At 42.5% G+C, this 20,133-nt stretch overlaps 1 protein-coding gene across 5 annotated transcripts in view; it reads right to left on the minus strand.

The window, feature by feature from the left end:
• Positions 1–20,133, minus strand: part of SPHKAP (SPHK1 interactor, AKAP domain containing) — a 108,425-nt gene that overhangs the window by 21,875 nt on the left and 66,417 nt on the right. For all 5 annotated transcript variants that reach the window (XM_053310222.1, XM_053310225.1, XM_053310223.1 and 2 more), the window contains 3 exons: positions 4,505–4,564; positions 1,621–1,755; positions 276–531 (listed from right to left, as the gene is read on the minus strand). In XM_053310222.1, coding sequence (XP_053166197.1) covers positions 276–531; positions 1,621–1,755; positions 4,505–4,564 — 451 coding nt within the window. The remainder of the gene's footprint in view (positions 1–275; positions 532–1,620; positions 1,756–4,504; positions 4,565–20,133) is intronic.

Here is a 20,133-nt window from a genome sequence, read left to right on the forward strand (position 1 = left end):
AAAGAACCAGACATTGTTTTCTGAAAAGGGGATGTATCAAAGTGGCATAAAGAGCTAGGTGTAATCACTGTACAATTAACACATATCTGCCTCATAAGCAGTGATACTTAATGGCAGGAGGGATTTTTATCTTCCTTTCATTATATTGATTTCAAGCACTGATTAAGGGAATGCAGCAATTAACACCAAATGCAGTCTACATGCGCATGGCCGTCTACATGTTAAGCAGCACAGATGCTACAGATACAGATTTACATTGTCAGTCAGATATTTACCATTTTGATGCTCATCAGCCTCATTCTCATCTTCAAAGTATTCTGAGGCAGTAAGAAAATCTTCCTCTATTGAGGACACTGAGCAGTTAGTATCGTCCTCGGGCTTTAAGATGCTCGTCTTGATGTGCAGCTGCCTCTCCTGCACGAGCTCCAGCCCAATCAGAAACTTGTTTATTTCAAAGATGATGCAGCTTGTGCTGTTTTTTCGGTTTCCTCTTGCACACTGAACCAGACAGACATCTGCCAGCCAAGAACACTAGAGGAGAAAACACCCAGAGAGTTATGTAATGAAAAGGAAAATGAAGAATTTTTAAAATCAAAACCCTTTGATCTCTTCAAATGTGTTCTGCAATAAAACAAGTTGTATAATTTGCTCAATGTCTGCAGAATGCTGGGCTGTTATGCTTTCCACACAGCAACCAGGAAAACGTTGGGACCAAGGTTTTTAGCTAGATGTTGTCTTGTGTACACAACTTCTTTGTTCATCACTTATTTTTCCTTGGTAAAATTCTCCATTTGCTACTTTCAAGTTAACACTTTCAACATTATGGAAGTCAAAGGTTATTACATAGTTTGCAAAAGGAAAGGGTAATTGGAATTAGACAAATCCAACTGCCATTCTCCTGTAACCTTCCAATCCAGATAAAGTCAACATGTCAAAGTCCCACTGAAGACAATGGAACAAGTTAATTGTCACTAACTCAAGTTGCATTGCTCTCCATGCTACATAGAATTACTCACTTCAGCTGAAGCAAAGCCCATGTCTTTCATTATACTGCAGCATGCCCTTAACATAGCAGCATGCCAACTCAACAGAAAAAGACAGAATCAGTGGAATGGTCAGGGGATGCTTACAGCTAAAAATGGGCTGTTGCCTGACAGTGATTCCTGCTAGCCACTGGCTGACATGTCATCAGTGGAAGGCTGGTTAGGATAAAGATGTATTCATTCCCTAGGATAAATTGCTTTGATGAAGTGCTATTGTTTTATAATTAGGTGCTCTTATGAAACTTTGACACAATATGTTTGTATCTATGCCTGCTCTAGTTAAAGCCTAGGGCTTAACAATTAAAAAAGATTTGAGCAATTAATACAAATATTTATTTGATATTTGTGCATATATTTATAGATAATAGACACAGGCACCAAAGGCACCAAATATGTCTGTATTTATACAAAGACACACTTTTTAAAAGCTTCTTTTATTTTAAAAAATAAATGTGTTTCTCTGTGCATTGCCAGCTAGAATTCATTCCTCTGTATTTCCTGTGTTGTTTCTTTTCGTTGAAAAGGTATACCCACAAGAGCACTGAGGCATTCTTAAAGATTCATTTCAAGTTCAAACCTGGGGTACTTCAACATCAGCGTGAGGGGTCCCTGAACTTAATCCACTCAGCAGGATGATTTCATTCTCCTTTGGTGGCTGTACATTCATGGAGCTGATAAGCTTTGGGAGATTCGGGGAGATGCTGATCAATCTCTGCAGTACAAGAGAAAACGAGTATGAGGCACAGCACATTCTTTCCTCCAGCCACGCTACCAAGTGGTTGCTAGGACTCCCTCCAAAGTGATTTGAATGTGAGGCTGTTCTCATGCTCAGCCAAGAGTGGGCTATGGCAGCCAAATCTGCTCTTGGCTGCTTGTAAGAACAGGCAGGATAGCGGCCAATCGCGGCGGTGGTTCAGTGGCAAACCCGCCTGTGGAGTCAGCCGTCTAAATGAGGTTAAGGGAGAGAGCACTCTATTAGCCCCATTTTTTAAATCATGGGCAGTGCCGGCTGCTTTTACCCAGTGCTGTAGCAGTGATGGGCGCTTGACTGTCGCTGCTGGGATACCCACAATGCAATCATGGGATTTCCGGGGGGTGCGGGGCGGGACAATGCATCCTGCTCCCCGACCCTCTGTGCTGCTTAGGCCAGCGGGGGATCATCAATCGTGAGAAAGGGCTCAGTAACTATCCCATTCAGGTAGGCTTGAAAATAGAGCCCTTATGAGACAACAGTCTCAACACTGGTAGATTAACATAAGGCACAGATACTGGATAGGGGGACCTCTTCGACGTAGAAGGAGACTCCAAGAATTTCTTCCTTCTAAAGACCGCCAAAATCCTGGCCCTTTATGCTCTCTGTATCTGAAGTTCGTATCAGAATTTCAAGTACAAGGACTCTGAGCATTTTTGCAAACTGGAACCTAGGCTATAGCAATGCTACCCATATCCCCACAGTCCTTTCTTTACTTCATCAGCACCTGGGCTTCAATTCTCATAATCAATTGTCCATCATGAACTGGTTTGGTCATCTCAAAATGAAGACTTATAGGAAGTCCATAATTTAATGGGCTCAACATGCATTTGTGCCAGGCAAAGGTTAAAAACTTTCTAGACGTTGGTAGGCAATGAAACCACTTAGAAACATAATTCCACTTAGAATTTGCTGTAAAATGGTTTATTAAAGTCATAGGCCACTGTTTGGCGACATATATCTTCAGATGGAGGCTAATTTGCATGAGCCATTGTGCATAGCTTTGGTTAGGGTTAGGGTAACCGGCTTTGGTACCTCTGAGGTTCTATTCCAAACCCTAGTTACATCCACAGGGAACTTTAAATATATATGTTGCAGGGATTGTTCAAAATTTGGTGAATGTCAGCATTTTTACCTGTGAATATCAACAATTCTAGATTACTTTTGTGGGTTTTCAGAAACAGATCCATTTCCCTACCTTTGTATATGCTGATGATCTCATTTAGGTGACCTTCACAACATTTGTCATCAGACACTGAAGTATTTTTCTCATGTTGAGTAATTAACATTAGCTTTATTCAGACGTTGAGGCGGGTCTCACGATCAATGAGACACGCCTCCAGAGCGTTTGCGGAGAGAGCGGGCTAAGCCTGCTCTCCCCGCAGACGAGCAGCAAGCCCTGCCTGGGCGGCTGCCCACACAACTGCTGGCTCCGTCACAGAGCCGGCGGGGGCTTGGGAGTTCGGGGGCCACGCAACCCCTGGTAGTTCCAGCACGCCCTGTGCGAGTGTGCAGGGCATGCTGGAAAGACCCCTGAGTCGGAAGGCTGATTTTTAGCTTCCCAGTTGGGGGCCTACTTGTGAGTTGCTATGGCGCGGAGCTGCACTGCAGCAACACACAATCCAAAAGCCGCAGTTAGCGGAGCACTCGCTCCACTAACCTCGGCTAAGGGAAGGGGGAATTAGTGGAGTTTGCTGCCGGGAGCCGGGTGGCTCCTGTGGCAGCACACGATCCACTAGAAGCGGGCTAGGCTCCCTTAGCCCGCTTTTAGTGGATCATGAGAATCTCCTCATCATGTTGTACAGGCGTACAAGTGTCTGCACTCATGTTTATGTGTTTATGTAAATGACTACACATGTGTTCACATACTACTTGGCCAAGATGCCTTTTGCTGCAGTCAGCTGGTTCTATATTCATTTTTGAACATAATAAATAGTTCTAATTTTACATTTTTAAGCCCTAAAACTGCCGGAGGACCTTCTCTCATATCAACCCTCTCTGCACATAGAGCTTAGCTCTGCTCCTTTGTTTTCACTCAGTTTGTGAGAAGTGGGGTCCAGAATAAGAACTACTCCTCAGTGCTGGGCTCAACCAACAAAGCATCCCTGAGGGTTCTTCTTGGATTCTACAGAGAAGCACTTCACAATTCTCCAGGCTTACTGGGAAGCAGGATTGCACCCTATACCCCAAGGGCATTGTGACTCAGCTTTCTAATACAACTTCCCAATGAAAAACTAAATGTAAATGTCACTTCAAATTTTCACCATTTGATTGTATGTGTTGGTCTTAAGAGTACCAGCTAAGTAGTGACAATATACTTAGATTTATATCTCACAGAATCATATCATCATATGGTAGGGTGGAATCTCGGGGATCCTGTAGGAATAGGGTGTCCTAAATCAAGGTACACTGGACTAGAGGTTCAGAATTGCTCCCTTTCAACTCTGGGTTTGTGAGCTAGTTCACATTATCTGTGTGAGTGCCCTGGACCATCAGTGGTCTTGCTGCTGGGCTATGCTCAAGTAGAGGGTATGTCTGGAGGAATGTTAGAGAGATGCCTCTAAGTGGGTGCCATTATGTGGCTGCTATCATATGTGGTCATATGATAGTTCCCCCCACTTCCCAAACACATTCTGTTTACTTTCCAGTGAGTAATTTGAACTATTTGTGAGGTCTGCATATACTGTTTATGTATTAGCAGAGCACTTGCCTGTTTCAAGTGTTCATCATTGCAATCATCTTTGCATGCATCCAGATTCACAAAGCACACCTGCAATTAGAGAGACAGAGAGAAAGAAGCTGATAGATAGAACAAACAAATTATTTTTTTTCTATGTCAACTTCTGTCATGAAAGAGAGGATTGTCAAAGGTAAGTGGTTCAGCACTTGGGAGAAGTGTTCTGGAAAGAAGAAAATTATTAAGTTAAGTTACCATTTTTTGTTGGTACACAGAATGGCTGCTGTCTAAAGAGGTCATTCATGTGCAAACTTTATATGCAGGGAAGCATTCCTTAAGGATTTCTCTGCAGCAGTTTCCACTGCCAGTGAGTCCAGCTTAAACAGCAGCTTGCCTCTTTGTGAGTGAGACCTGTTGCAGAAAAACTTGGAAACAAAACTCTGACAGTGTGTCTGTGCAATTCTTTCAGCAGAGGCAACTTTTTTGGATAGTGAACATCACTGGTTGATGTGCTTTTATATCCTGCCCTGTACAGCTATTTTAGTGCAATGGGGAAAAAATACATCCAGGAAAATCCAAGAGGTTTATGAATGGGTGAGTGAATCTGCGTCCACATATTAAGGCAAATGTGGCCATATCTCAAGAGACAAAACCCTCAGCAAAGAAACTGAAGAGCAGTGACACCTCCCCCTCCAACACAAACACACACGGCATGGAATTGCATTTGAAGGTTGTCCAGAAGCATCAATTTGCAAAATGCAAATTATGGGAGTGGGCCATTGGGAGTATTGCTTCTATATTCATTTTGAACATAATAAATAGTTCTCATTTTACATTTTTAAGCCCTAAAACTGCCTGAGGACCTTCTCTCATATCAGCCCTCTCTGCACATAGAGCTTAGCTCTGCTCCTTTGTTCTCACTCAGTTTGTGAGAAGTGGGGTCCAGAATAAGAACTACTCCTCAGTGCTGGGCTCAACCAACAAAGCATCCCTGAGGGTTCTCCTTGGATTCTACAGAGAAGCACTCTACAATTCTCCAGGCTTACTGGGAAGCAGGATTGCACCCTATACCCCAAGGGCATTGTGACTCAGCTTTCTAATACAACTTCCCAATGAAAAACTAAATGTAAATGTCACTTCAAATTTTCATCATTTCCATTTGATTGTATGAGTTGGTCTTAAGAGTACCAACTAGGTAGTGGCAATATACTTAGATTTATATCTCACAGAATCATATCATCATATGGTAGGGTGGAATCTGAAGGCCAGATCATCCAATCCTCTGTATTGTGACAGGACCTTTCACAATACAAGATTATTAAGGCTTATCCCAAATAAAAGAATAAACCAGTGATTAGGCAATATGAGGGATCTAGTGTGGTTTAGTGGCTAAGAGAGTGAATTGTGAATCAGAACTTCCCTTAGTCAAATAATTTAATTTATTTTTATTTCTCTATGTAAATCACTTTGGGAACTTTTGTTGAAAAGCAGTATATAAATATTCGTAGCAGTAGCAAATCTCACCTGTTTCGTGAACTGACTAGGTAACCTTAAGCAAATGGTCCTCCTTGGCCTCAGTTGCCCGTCTATCATGTAGGGATGATAATAATGCTTACCTTACAGCAGGTGTTCTCATCCTTGGGTTCACAGATGTTGCTGGACTACAACTTCCATCATTCTCAGCCACAATGGCCATTGGCTGGTGGCTAGGAGCCTCCTCGAGCCATTGGCCATTGTGGCTGGGGATGATGGGAGTTGTAGCCTAAACATTTGGGGACCCAAGGTTAAGAACCATTGCTTTACAGAGTTGTTCAAAAAGTGCAATACAAGTCACTTTTATTTGTACAATACTTTATTAGTACTGTGACAGGAGGAAGGAACAGGCACATAAGGAGAGGAGTGCCTATAAGGACAAAGCAAAGGACACGATACCAGTGGCACAATTCAGTTTGTGTGTGCGGTCTTACACTATCCTAATTATGACTCAAGGCTATGTAATATGCACATATTGCTGGCACAAAATATGGCTATCTAGAGTAACAGGCTGCATTGCAGATGGGCAGGTTTGGCCCTCCCAAGAAGAACCAAAGAAAGGGCCAAATGCATTGTATTTTTCTTTTAAAAGCAAACTTCTTCCTCTAGCTATGCAACTTCCCTGCACAAACAACCTAACACATATGTTGGATGCTGCATGCTGCTATAACCATGAGGGTTTATGCAAGGCTAACTTCTAGGAAGTATTTTTTTTCCTTAGAAATGTAAATGTTAGAACCATAAAGATACCCCACAGCAATAAAACCATTCAATTTTCAGAGTGTTCTGGCCTGGTACTAAATAAATTGTGCATAAGAGCATAACCTTTTATGGGCTTTTAAAGAGTCTGTTCTCTTTTACCTCTTATTACTAGGAACATAGGAAGCTGCCCTATACCAAGTCGGCCGGAGATGTCAGGGATTAATCCTGGGATTGTCTGCGTGCACAGCATGTGCTCTACCTCTGACCTATGGCTCCTCCTTTGCCAACACTGACATTCAGCCAATAGCATCTCACCAGATGGTGTCCTGGATGCATCCACACACTGTGCTGCAAAAGCAGAGGAGTTCAGGTTGCTTTGAATGAGAGTGATTTTATCTTCAAAGTACCTAGCAAATATGTCACAGCTGGATTCATGAACCTCATTTTGATAGCCTTGATCCACCTCGATCAGGTCCACTGGACGCACTATTAGGGTGTGGTGGTGGTGAGATACTGCCTATTTGCCACAATCACTGCCACAAAGTAGGCTTGAAGATGAGGTCTTGCCTGTGTGTCATACCCACTTTGAATTTTCTGTAGCTTGTATTCTAGCCAATATCTCAACTGTTTCATTGTCAGGTGGCTGAATGATCTCTATCCAGTAGGAGAGGGCACTTAATGGCTGACATTCAGTGCAGCATTATGTGTCTTAGTTGCACTGTAGGGCTGTTGCCACATTTGCACAACCCATTTGCACAACCTGACCCATTTGCACAACCCTAACACTTCCTTTCATCTCCACAACAGCTGCGCAAGGCAGCATTACAGACATGTAACACTGTATTGAATGTCAACCAATAATTTCAACATGAACTGCAGTCAGACTAAGACCAAAGTGCCAAAAGGCCTTCAATAATTCATTTGCCTCCAAGAGTAGATCATGCCCATTGATTCATTAATCTTGCAGAGGGAAAGTGGTGCGGCATGCCTAAACTTCATCAGAAAGTGTGACGACAAGGGAGCTAAGAAGTCCCCTACCCCCAAACCATCATCCACCTACCCACCTGAAAATACAAGAAAGTCATGACCCCAGATCCAGAACCCTCCAGTTGTGGGATAAGGTGGATGCTTCTAGGGATGAGACAGGATACAAGGAGCCTGAGACCTAGCCCCTGTATGACCTTGAGCTACTGAGTCCCCCCAGTACTAAGAGAAACAGAGGAACCCAAATCAGCAGCACAACCTAAGGACACAGATCTCCCTTTATTCTCAGAGGATATCCCCGAGGACTCACCAGTCTTATTAGAAGCTCTTCCCCATGTTGCCCTTTAAGACACAGAGCTTCCCTAGGGAAAGGATGGAGTCAATTCATTGCCTGGGAAGCAGCCATAAGAACCAGGAAGCCACTGGAGCAACATTCCACACTAGTGCGATTACCCAGTTCCCATAACCCTGCTCAGCTCCCTGCACTTTCAGTGACTCCCTGCACTTGGAGATGTCCAAGGTCTCTGGTGCTCTGGCATCCTTTCCTTGGTGGAGACCCTGGCTTAGCAGAACAGGATACAGATCCAAATGTGTGACCAGCAGTATGTGTTTGGCTGATGACATCTTGGGACAGCCTATGGTTGCCATGATGGCATTAAATTCCTGAGCTGGTCAAGACAAGGTAGCCACAGCATGGATGCTGAGTCTTGAGAAACATCATCCCATGGATTCTCAACAGATGAAAAAGCAGCACAATAGGACTCTCTAAGCAAAAGCCATAAAGTGCCTGAAGTGAACAGACTGTGCATAAAATAAATCACAATGCCAGTTTATTTATATATAAACTGCTTTGGAACTTCTGTTGAAAAGTGATATATAAATATTCATCATATTCATAATAATGATACAGGTAGCCCTTGTTATCCATGGGGGGTCCGTTCTCGCCTACAACTGTGGAAAATAAAAACGCATATAATGAGGCCTTGAGTGAACGCAAATTGAGGGGTTAGGTTCCTGAACGCTAAAAAAGGCAGAAAGAAGAGCAATAAAATCACATACCATGCTCTCCAGCTGTCCAGCAATGCCCCCCAACCCCCCAATTTCTGTGAAAAATCATGGGGAACTTGTGTTTTTTTTTAAGGAAAGAGCCATAAAATGGCTCCGTTCAGCAAAATGGTGTCCGGAAATGACCTTGGAGGTCATTTCTGACCACCTAGGAACTGTGGATAGGTGAATTTCAACAATTTTTAGATCCGTGGATAACGAGGCTGGATGTACATGGCCTGGATGTACATGGCCTGAACATGGATACATGAACTCGCAGGTGCCGGGACCATGGATAATGAGGGCCACCTCTAGGTAACTGGTCAAAAAGTGCTTAGTTGTGTGGTAAACATATATAAGAATTCTTCATACAGAGAATTAATGATAAACTAGCCCACCTGGAACAGAGCATCTGCACCCATAGTTCTCCTTGTCTCCCCCTCCCCACTGCAGCAACCGACTCGTCTCCCTGCCCCATCTTCATTTCATCTCCATCCCTTCAGCCACTTTGTTCATCTCCCCCATCCCTTCAGCCACTTCATTCTCCCTCCAATCCCTTCAGCCACTTTGTTCTCCCCCCATCCCTTCAGCCACTTCATTCTCCCTCCAATCCCTTCAGCCACTTTGTTCTCCCCCCATCCCTTCAGCCACTTCGTTCTCCCCCACAATCCCTTCAGCACTTCGTTCTCCCCCCATCCCTTCAGTCACTTCATTCTCCCTCCAGTCTCTTCAGCCACTTTGTTCTCCCCCCATCCCTTCAGCCACTTCATTCTCCCCACCAATCCCTTCAGACACTGTTTTCTCCCCAGAGAGAGAGAATGCCGCCACTTTCCAGCATTCCTCCTTCTCTCCTGGCAGCTGCTCACGAACTCTCGCAAGAGCTGCCACACACGTGATTAGCCATGGATACACCTTAGAGAATGATAGATAGATAGATAGATAGATAGATAGATAGATAGATAGATAGATAGATAATGTAGCAGCAATTCAAATTCAAAATATGAGGGGCACTAGTTTTTAAGGAAAGTTGAAAGCAATGCCACAAAGTACTCAGTTTCTGGGGGACACTCTCATTTACAAATGGGAGAAAGCAGTAACAAAGCAATATTCTTGGTAAAGTCATGCCACCACCACATGAAAGAGGATGCTGGGTACTTACTCAGGGCTCAATAGCTTCCTGATTTACCTGAGGCTGGCAACTGCACAATGGTGCTAACACCTGAGGCTGGGCCTGCTCAGGCCCACCCCTGCGATATGGGGATAAGAATACTGACCTTCAGGGCTGCTGTAAGGATTACTGAGACTATACAGATTGCTTTGAACACTCTGAAGTGTTATTTAAAAGCTTTTAAATAATTAAATGTTGACTGATTTCCAGACTACATTGTCATGAGTAATGATTAATAGGATTAGCTAGTTGGAATGTCAGGTCCTCTGTTTTATTTCAGCTTATTCATATCCCACTTTCTACAATGTATATCTTGCTTTATGTTCCAGGATATGTAGCTACAGAACTGCATACAGCATATTATTAGATATTCTTAAGAAGACGATTAATCCATTTCTACTGAACAGCTCTTGTAAACAGGAAACAGTTTCTTCTTTTTCCACTCTATTAAGTTAGGAAATGTATTGTTTACATGCCTAACACAATATTGCATTAGATATATGCAAGTGTGCATAAGAGTGCATTTGGGTGCCCACTGCACCATGTATAATGGGACAGAAATAGATTCTGTCCTTCCATTATATTGCTTTGATCATAGCAATAAAGCTATCACAGCTCCAGTGGATGATACTGAAGGAATAAGGAGAGTAAGTGGACTAGTGGGTGGGTGGGTGGGGGAAGCATAGGTAGAGGATGTGTTCAGGAGTCTGTATCTGTCTTGTCCAGTTAGCCCCTTGGGTTGCGTAGCAAAAGGTCAAATTATGCATACACACATTGATTTGTGCCTTTATTTGTTGTTTTCAATTGCAGCACATCTCTACAAATGGCAGGTGAAATCTTTCCCATGTCATATTTAGATCTTAATTTTGTTGGTTCAGATCTGAATTGAACTGAATTAATTTAGGTAGTTGGTGGAGGGAGATCAGAGCCTTACTTTATACTTTGAGGACAAATTGTTTAAAATAAGAATAATTTCCCCACAGTATCATAAACGTATACTGAGCTGCTCCAAATTATGTCTCCCTTGAGTGCTTTAAACATCTGGATAAACATCTTCTACAAAGCTGAAGTCAGCCAAAGACTGGAAATGAAAATATTATTTTACATTAGATTTCTTTGGGGGAAAGCAAACTACAACCCCAGGAACTATTAAGGAAAAGGCAAAAGGCCAACTTTTTTCAAATTTAGTTTCAGCATGTCATTTTGGAAAATGAAACGCCATTTCTTATTCCTGATGCCTCTTAGGATAAGGCAAATGGTGTCTTCAGCAGATTGTTACAATGCAGCCATCTGCTTCTCCCAGTCTTTAGAACAGCACCAATTGTTTTGATGGGTATCAAAGTGCTGAGCCACAAACCTGTCAAGAAAAATAAACTGCATTTTGGTTTTTATTAAAAGCATTCTGCCAACGCATAAGAAAAAGCAAGAGAACAGATGTGCAAACGCTGCATCCTTTGATAGATCTTGGCCATGTAGGGCCTTGGTGATGGATACCAAGCTTCCACAAAGAGTCTTGTCGGAGGCAGGTGCCCCATGTCCTCTGCCAAGTCTCTGTCTTGGCCAGGATGCCTGGCAGCACCCACACTTCTCCAATCCCAAATTCTCCACAAACTGCAGAGAATTCAGAGGTGGTCTCTCATACTGCACTGAGCTTTACTGGTCAATGACCAAAATAAAATCTACCTACCTACTGCACTGAACGATGAGGCAAAGTTATAGGGATAATAATACTTAGCAGCTGTACAGCACTTTTGAGCATTCAAAGCATACTTCATATGTATTATTTTGTAATTCCTATAAGGTAAGGAGGTGATATGATGCACAGCCCACCACCTCCATAATGGTCTGCCCTGGGGCTGCTGCAGACTTCAAAGGTAGCTCCAAAGTTGTTTTGAAGAAGCAGTTACAGAAGCTGATTTATTTATTTATTTATTTATTTATTTAAATGCATTTCTATACCTCCCCATATAAAATCTCAGAGTGGCTTACAATCTAAACAAACAGCTGCTAAAAATCCAAAATCATATAAACCAGATTAAGATTACTGTAAATAAAACTTTAAAACATCATAAACTAAAAGCCTGAAGAAACTGGTGGTTTCCAAAGGTCTCCCCATTCGTGACAAAGGAGAAACCTCTGGCAATGCAGCTTCTGCAATTCGCTGCTTCAAAACAGTGTCAGGGCTGCTTCTCAAGTCTGCAGCAGCCTTGAGGCAGATCATTATGGAAGCAGTGACCATGTCAGCCATGGTCATTATCCGCATAATGCAGATGATGCCTGAGGCTGAGAAGGAACCTAAGGTGTTCATGGCAGGGATGGGATCTGAACTAGTGAAGTCTTGCTTTGTAGCTCAGTCTTTTTGCCACTATGCTACAGGCAAATGAAATAAGACCCCAAGCTGCATTGGGCTCTAAGGTTCCTTAGCAGGTAAAAAGCACTATTCACCTTTATTTATTTAATTGTAATACAATATTCTGCTCTTCAGGTCAAACACCTCCCAGAAAAACAACAAAAATAACACATCAAAACAAACTCAGCAGCATAAAAGTCAGTTAAAACAAAATGATGTAAAAAGACTTTGGATAATTTTCACTCCAAAAAGAAAACTGATTTGGAGCCTGGTGGTAAACCTCTCTATGGAAAGACACCACTATAGAGAAGGCCCTCTTGTTTGATGCAATAGCCAGAGCAGGGCCACCAAGGCTGATCTCAACACCCAGGAATGTCGATAAGGCCAAGAGGCAGTCCTGAAAATGGCCCTAAGCCAGGTAATCACCAGCCCATTCAACGGGGTACAGAGATGGACTGGGAGCCAGTTATGTTGTTCCAACATCAGAGAAATGTGCTCCATACACCTGGGCCCTGACATCAACCAAGCTGTCACATTTTATATTAACTGCAGCTTCCAAATCATTTTCAAGGGCAGCCCCATTGATTGATTGATTGGATTGGATTGGATTGGATTGATATACCGCCCTTCCAAAAATGGATTATAGCACATTGCAATAATCTGGTTGGCGAGATTATGGATGATTGTGGTGAGGTCACAGCCGGAGTTAAAAAAAAGGTTCTTCATGTCACTGAGGCAACTTGGGACTCTACTCTGGTGTCCCCCAGACTGCAGACCTGGTCCTTCAGACAGAGTGCAACAACATCTAAAGCAGGCCGAACACCCACACCCAGCACAGATGAACCACCCACCAAGAGCATCTCTATCTTGTCAGTATTCAGTCTCACTTTACTGGCCATCACTCAATTCACAATTAATCCCAGACAGTGGGTGAGCACTTCCACATTTTCACCTGAATTAGGAAGGGGGTGGGGGAGGAGAGACAGAGCTGAGTGTTATCAGCATACTTATGACACCAGTCTTCAGATTCTCAGATGACCTCACTCAGTAGTTTTATACATAAAGCAGCATGGGGGATAAAAATGGAATCCTGTAACACACCATAAGACAATTGCTATAGTGCAAAGCAACAGACCCCAGCAGCACCATCAGGTAGTGCCACCCAAACAACAGTGCCACCAATGTCTACATAAGATAGTTGGTTCAGAAGAAAACCATCACTAGAATGTACACGACTTATTTTCAAAAAGATCTGTATCAAACAAGTTAACAATTTGATAGAAAATTGATTGCATCTTGGGAGTTACACATTTCAGGTTTCAGTTCACATTTTTGTTTTTCCATATCTAGATTATGTTTTATAATTTACTTTTAAAGATAGCTTTGTATGGGCATTGAATCATAATATAGAACATTCCTTCAATATCTGCATTAGAAGCAGCGTTCTTTTAAAAAGTGATTCATCTATTTAGGCAACTGGAGCAACCATTTAAATTTCCCTACCTTGCCCCAGATGCAATGCTACTCTAGAGTGACACTACACTGGGGGCATTCTGGAGAATTAAATGGCTCTGCATTGGCCCTGAAAAAGAGGAAGCCCATGTGGCAACCCGAATGTGATTGAAGCCTCCATCTCCTCTTTTCTTCATCTCCATCCAGAATGGGCTACCTTCTCTTCCTTATGCCCCAAGTGGCACCGTTGTGGCAAGAAAGAAGAAGTGCCTCATTGTGGTCCATGCCAGAATCTGCACCTCCCTGGCAGCAACCAGAATTTGCGAATCATGTCCCCTGAAGTTGCCCTTGAGTAATTCCTGGTGGGCACTTCAGGAAGCAGCAGCATATGCTGGCCTCATTGGTGGGTATGCAAAGAGGACAGAATCAGGACTTTAGGAGAGGCAGAAGCAGCACAAGTCTCTCTTGCATGGTGTTTGCCATTTCCAAAGATTACTGGGACACTAGAACCCCTTGACCCAAGTACCATGTGTGTGCCAGAGGACTCAGGGAAGAGAAGGGGTTGGCCACGTTCACCAACAATAGCTTGGTTATTGAGCCAAACCAAAACATGTGGGCCTTTGACTGAAATCCTGGCCACTTTTTACATCACCGCTCACTATTAAAGTAAAGCTCTCAGGACTGGTACTTTAAGGAAAAAATCTGTCTGTATCAGATATCCTTTTTTAAGCCAGCCATAATCAAGACTCTAATGATTAAATGCACAGCAATATACAATTCAGATCCAGTTATTAATTGCCTTTACTTATAAGCAAAGGTGATCCAGTTGACATAGTATCCCTGGACTTCTAAAAAGCTTTCAACAAAGTTCCTCATCAAAAACTCCTGAGACAACTTCGCAGTCATGGACATTGTAGAACTGGAGAAGGTGCAGAAGAGGGCAACCAAGATGATCAGGGACCTAGAGCACCTTTCTTATGAGGCAAGGCTACAACACCTGGCGCTATTTAGTTTAGAAAAAAAGATAATTGCAGGGAGACATGAGAGAAGTCTATACAATCAGGCATGGTGTGGAGAAAGTGGATAGAGAGAAATTCTTCTCCCTCTCACATAACACTAGAACCAGGGGTCATCCCATGAAACTGATTGCCAGGAAATTTAGGACCAGCAAACGGAGGTACTTTTTCACACAACACATAATCAACTTGTGGAATTCTCTGCCACAAGATGTGGTGACAGCCAACAACCTGGATGGCTTTAAGAGGGGATTGGATAATTTCATGGAGGAGAGGTCTCTCAACGGCTACTAGTCGAAAAGCTATAGGCCACCTCCAGCCTCAAAGGCAGGATGTCTCTGGGTACCAGTTGCAGGGCAGTAACAGCAGGAGAGAGGGCATGCCCTCAACTCCTGCCTGTAGGCTTTCAGGGGCATCTGGTGGGCCACTGTGTGAAACAGGATGCTGGACTAGATGGGCCTTGGGCCTGATCCAGCAGTGTTGTTTTTATGGCTCTGAATGGAGCGGGGTTAATGGTGAGTGTAAGAAGAGTGATTATTTATTTCATCCTGTACAGAGCCATCAGCACTGGTGTAATTTCAAGTGTCTAATATTTAGCAGCAACCTTTTTGAATCAGATTGCAATTGACAGTTTTCAGTCATCACCTGCATGGAATACGACTGTTACAATAACCCACAACAGAGCTAACCACTGATCTTCCTCGGCATTCAGATATTTATTTGGGAAATGTACTCTGCCTTTTCACTGTACTCTGTCTTTTCACTAAATTAGCAAACAAGATGACCAGCTTACAAACACGAAAATCAACAATTCACATACCATCTGCAATTATATTAAAACTATAATCAAGTGTATTCAAAAGTCAGAAATCAATAAAACAGTAACAGCAGGAGTAAAATCAGACAATGTTAGGAACAAACTAGCTGTTTGACCTCTAGAAGAACAGGTAGACAGGTAGTCAAACTTTTTAACTTCAGTGAGACTTTTTTTTTAGTAATGTTCTCATCATGTCAGCCTCTGTTTTTTGGAGGTCATCTAAACATGTAAAGTCTCAATAAGAGTTTGAATAAAAGTACTACACAAGTATACACCAGAAACCCAGGCCAGCTGCTTAACATGTACTGGTGGCAAACCTAAATTTATGTCACAGCCCTAGATCTAGGACCCCCCCCCCACCATAAGAGGATGAGGCGACAGTTTAGGAAATGAGATGTGGTGGGAAGACCCTACAACCCAGAACCCAGGCAATTCCATGCCACTGAGACTCTCCACCACAACCTGAGAACATGACCCTGCCTTCAACCTCTGATTCAGAGGAGTTCTTTGAGGGCCTGCCAGTCCAAGAAGAGGTCCCCCAGTGCTACTAGAGCCAGTGCTTACAAAACCAGCCAAACCCCCTTAAAAGTTACAGAGCCTTCCCCAGAGAAAGTGTAGGGTTCAATCCATTCCACCTGGTAAAGTAAAGCTGTGCCGTCGAGTCAGTGTCAATTCTTGGTGACCACAAAGCCATGTGGTTTTCTTTGGTAGAATACAGGAGGGGTTTACCGTTGTCATCTCCCGCACAGAACGAGATGATGCCTTTCAGCACCTTCCTATATCACTGCTGGCTGATATAGGTGTTTCCCATAGTCTGGGAATCATACCAGCGGGGATTCGAACCAGCAACCTCTTGCTCCCTAGGCAAGTTACTTCCCTGCTGTGCCATTGGGTGGCAGCTTTATAAATCAGCTGCCAGCTCCAAGTATCTGCTGGAGCAATGCTTATCTTTTCTTGTTGTATCCAGCTCTCTTATTTGGAACTATCCAAGGTCCTGTTCCCTTTTCCTGCTCTGCATCCCTTGAAGAGGTCTGAGGTCTGTGTCCCTCCCACATCCAAATCCTTGACTTGATGGGGGCATTGTCTTCTGTCTGGAGGCCATGACTTAGTCATCGTCTTCTCCCTGGAGCATAGCCGCTTGTTGCTCTATGATGCATGAAACAGTACTCACTAATCCAAAGTCTAGCTTGCTTGGTGAGTTTCCTTGGCATACTGGGCCCTTTTGAACTGGATCTTTGATTCCTCATTGACTCTGATCCCACTTTCAATTCTAGGAAACTGCTTCTATAAGACTTAGCCCACTCCCCTCCTCAGGATGAATGAACCTGGTTTAAAATGGGCGGGGGGGGGAGATCTTCAACCCAGGGCATGACAAATTTCCACAAAAAACTAAAGGCTTAAATGAAATGGGGGGAAATGAGGCAGACTTTTCAAAAGCCATGCAGGTTTCAAGGGTGAAGCTTAAAATGCTAGGGTCTTTTTACTGCACTCTATTTATATCCTTGCTTCCTGACAGATGGAGCTATAACCTTGAGTTACAGGAACAGAAGACAGGAAGTCTGTCACAAAAGTGGCTTTATAGTATTTTCTTTATATAGGTCACCCATTTCAAATAAACAGATATCGATGCCTCTTAAGTAATAGACACTGGTCAGCTGGCCTGGAGAACAGGATTAAGATGTAGCTGAACTCAGATTCTGTAACCTGTAGTGTACTTAAGACTGTGTACTATGTCCCCAAACAGGAGGGACTATCAGTCCAAATCCATCTATCCAATTTAGCGGCATCACTGGCAAACTTTGAAAAGTCAAATACATTGTTCAAGGTCAGCAGTAAGGAGGAGCTCTGCAGAGAAATGTAAAAGCTGGATGGAGTTCAGCAGGGCAATATGAGATAGGTAAGGATTCTAGAGATAAAATATGGATACCTCTTTAAGTCAGTTATGTTTTAGTAAATGATAGTAAACACCATCGATTTCAATGAAATGTACTTCCAGATAAGTGTGCACAGGATTATATAGTTAGTTTATGAAGCCATGGAATTTAACTTAGATGAATGAAAAGTCATTTTCTGCAAAAATAATTGCATACTTCACATACTTGTTCTTGCATCACAGCTAGAATGATCTGAAATTCCCTGCACCCATTCTGGTTTTCAGCCAAAGGTTTGCAGGAACATATTGTTATATCACTCTATCAATCCTTATTTTGGTGAATGAACATAATTTTTTTTTGTTATAAGTATGTTCCAGAGAATGTATCCAGCTCCTGCTCAGATAATCTTTAATTTTGTGGGGGAAACTAAAGCGGGGGGGGGGGCTGATTATTTGTCAATTTACTTAACATTTTATCTTAGAACTAGTTTTAGAATAATCTGGTCTAACTAAACTGAACATGATCTGTTCTTCCTGACTCTGAAGAAAGCAAAGTATTAGTAATAGCTATGTGGAAACAAAGGAAGCAAATTACAAAATGTGTTTCAATCAGTTATCTTTATCTGTGAATTTTAAACAATTCTCCTTAGGCATTTTCAGGACTTGAAACCAGTGCAGGGTTAGGGTTAGGGTTATGACTAATGTTATGACTAATTTAAAAGTGTAAATGATTTCACTATATAAAGACATCACATGAAAATATTTCATAAACTTGGCAGCAGCTATACTAAAATCATCTGAAATCTCCCAGGGTGTGGGGACAGCACAGTGTACAAGAGGCAACCCTAGAGCAACAGCATGTCCTTCAACTGTATCCTATCACCCAATGCTATTATAAAAGCATTTTGTTCATCAGTTTTGGAATGAATCTGACCTGGTCTATGTGCCAATTTTTCTTTTTCTATTTAGACAAGGAGCAGTCCTTTGGACAGGGCAGTCCATCATGAGGCAAGGTGAGGCAATAGCCTCAGGCAGTGAATTATTAGGGTGTCAGCAGGGCAGCAAGATGCCCCCTAATGGGGGCATCTTGCTGCCTCATCTAAGACGGAGCAACTCTTTGGGACCAATCTGCCCCTTATAAGCTTTGCGAAGGAGTGCATGGAGAAGAAAGAAGGCTGCCTTCTTCTTCTCACACTCAATGCAAAGCTCACATAGCTTTGCTCATACTAGGTGGACATAGTAAAGGGAATGAAACAGCACCATAAAACAGGAACATGGGAGGAAAAATACACAACTTACTGATGCCATGCATTTAAAGATCAATAAATTATGGACATATGAAGTTGTCTCATACAGACTTATACTGGTCTATCTAACACACTATAGTCTTCTCTAACTGGTAGTGAGGTCTCTACCATCACCTTGGTAGATGGTAGAGACTCTACCATCTGGGGTCTCTACCATCAGCTTGTTCAGAGCCAGCTGATGGACTTCCAAACCCCCTCAGCCAACTGATAGAGGAGTTCCCACCAAGAAGTACCACCATCTTGGGGTCTGGCTCAGCTGCTGCCTGGTTGCCATGGCAAACACACACACATCTTTGTAGTATCTGCTTTGTAGATCAGTCTGCTTTCTAACTGTGTCAGACTTTGTTTTGGTGATAATTCTTATTTCCTCACTCTGTCTATTTTTAAACCTGCAAATATAGTGCAAAATCTGTTTAAAAAACATACAACCCAGCAGCATTTTCTCTACAAGTGGTATGAACATCCTATAAGAGCCATGAATCATCAGCACTTGTCGACTGGTTCATCTGCATTAGAGTCATCAATTCAATTAATCTGACAACTTAAATATATGCTCTCAAAACTCTAAATGCCACTGTATTATGTGGAGAAAGGGGGAACGGCTGAACTTTAATATCTACATTTTTTTGTATAACTCCATTCCTCAAGTTTAACAGACACAGTTATAACACAAGTCTGATGTGGCATATTATTCAGGATTTATATCAAAATGATATCTTCCCTGAGGGAATAATTTGGATCAAAAAGTCTTGTGGGCAGAATAAAAAACTAGACGTTTTCTCTAAGTTACTAAATTGTTTTGGCAATACCAACAGAATCAGTGATATTACCTATCTGATTAACTTCTGTGGTTGAAACTGTACATAATGTTTTGTTACACTTCCATCAGCTAGAACAGTCATTCCGAACCAGGGTTCCTCCAGCTGTTGCTGAACTACAACTCCCATCACCCCCCAGCCATAAAAAATTGTAGCTAGGAATGATGGGACATTGCTTCTTTCTCCATCTGGTTATGGAGAAAATTCTGCCTCTTCAGGGGTGATTTGTGTGGGCATGGTATTGTTTTATTATTACTACTACCACTACTATAAATACTTATATACTGCTTTTCAACAAAGGTTCTCAGAGTGGTTTACATAGAAAAATACATAATAAATAAGAGAGTTCCCTGTCCCCAAAAGTCTCACAATCTAAAAAGAAACAAAGTCGCCACCAGCAAGAACCACTGGAAGGATGCTGGGCTGAGACTGGATAGAGACAGTTGCTCTCCCCCTGCTATATACTTTATAAGACAACCCAAATGTAAAAAGGTGCTCAGTTAGCAGAAATAAAATTGCAGTCATTCTGAGTGCACTGATGCTGAGGCAAGACTTGTCTCATGACAACATTCCAGAAGCCCTATTCAGACATTTGGTT

The sequence above is a fragment of the Hemicordylus capensis genome, chromosome 3, assembly GCF_027244095.1.
Source record: "Hemicordylus capensis ecotype Gifberg chromosome 3, rHemCap1.1.pri, whole genome shotgun sequence".
NCBI lineage: Eukaryota > Metazoa > Chordata > Lepidosauria > Squamata > Cordylidae > Hemicordylus > Hemicordylus capensis.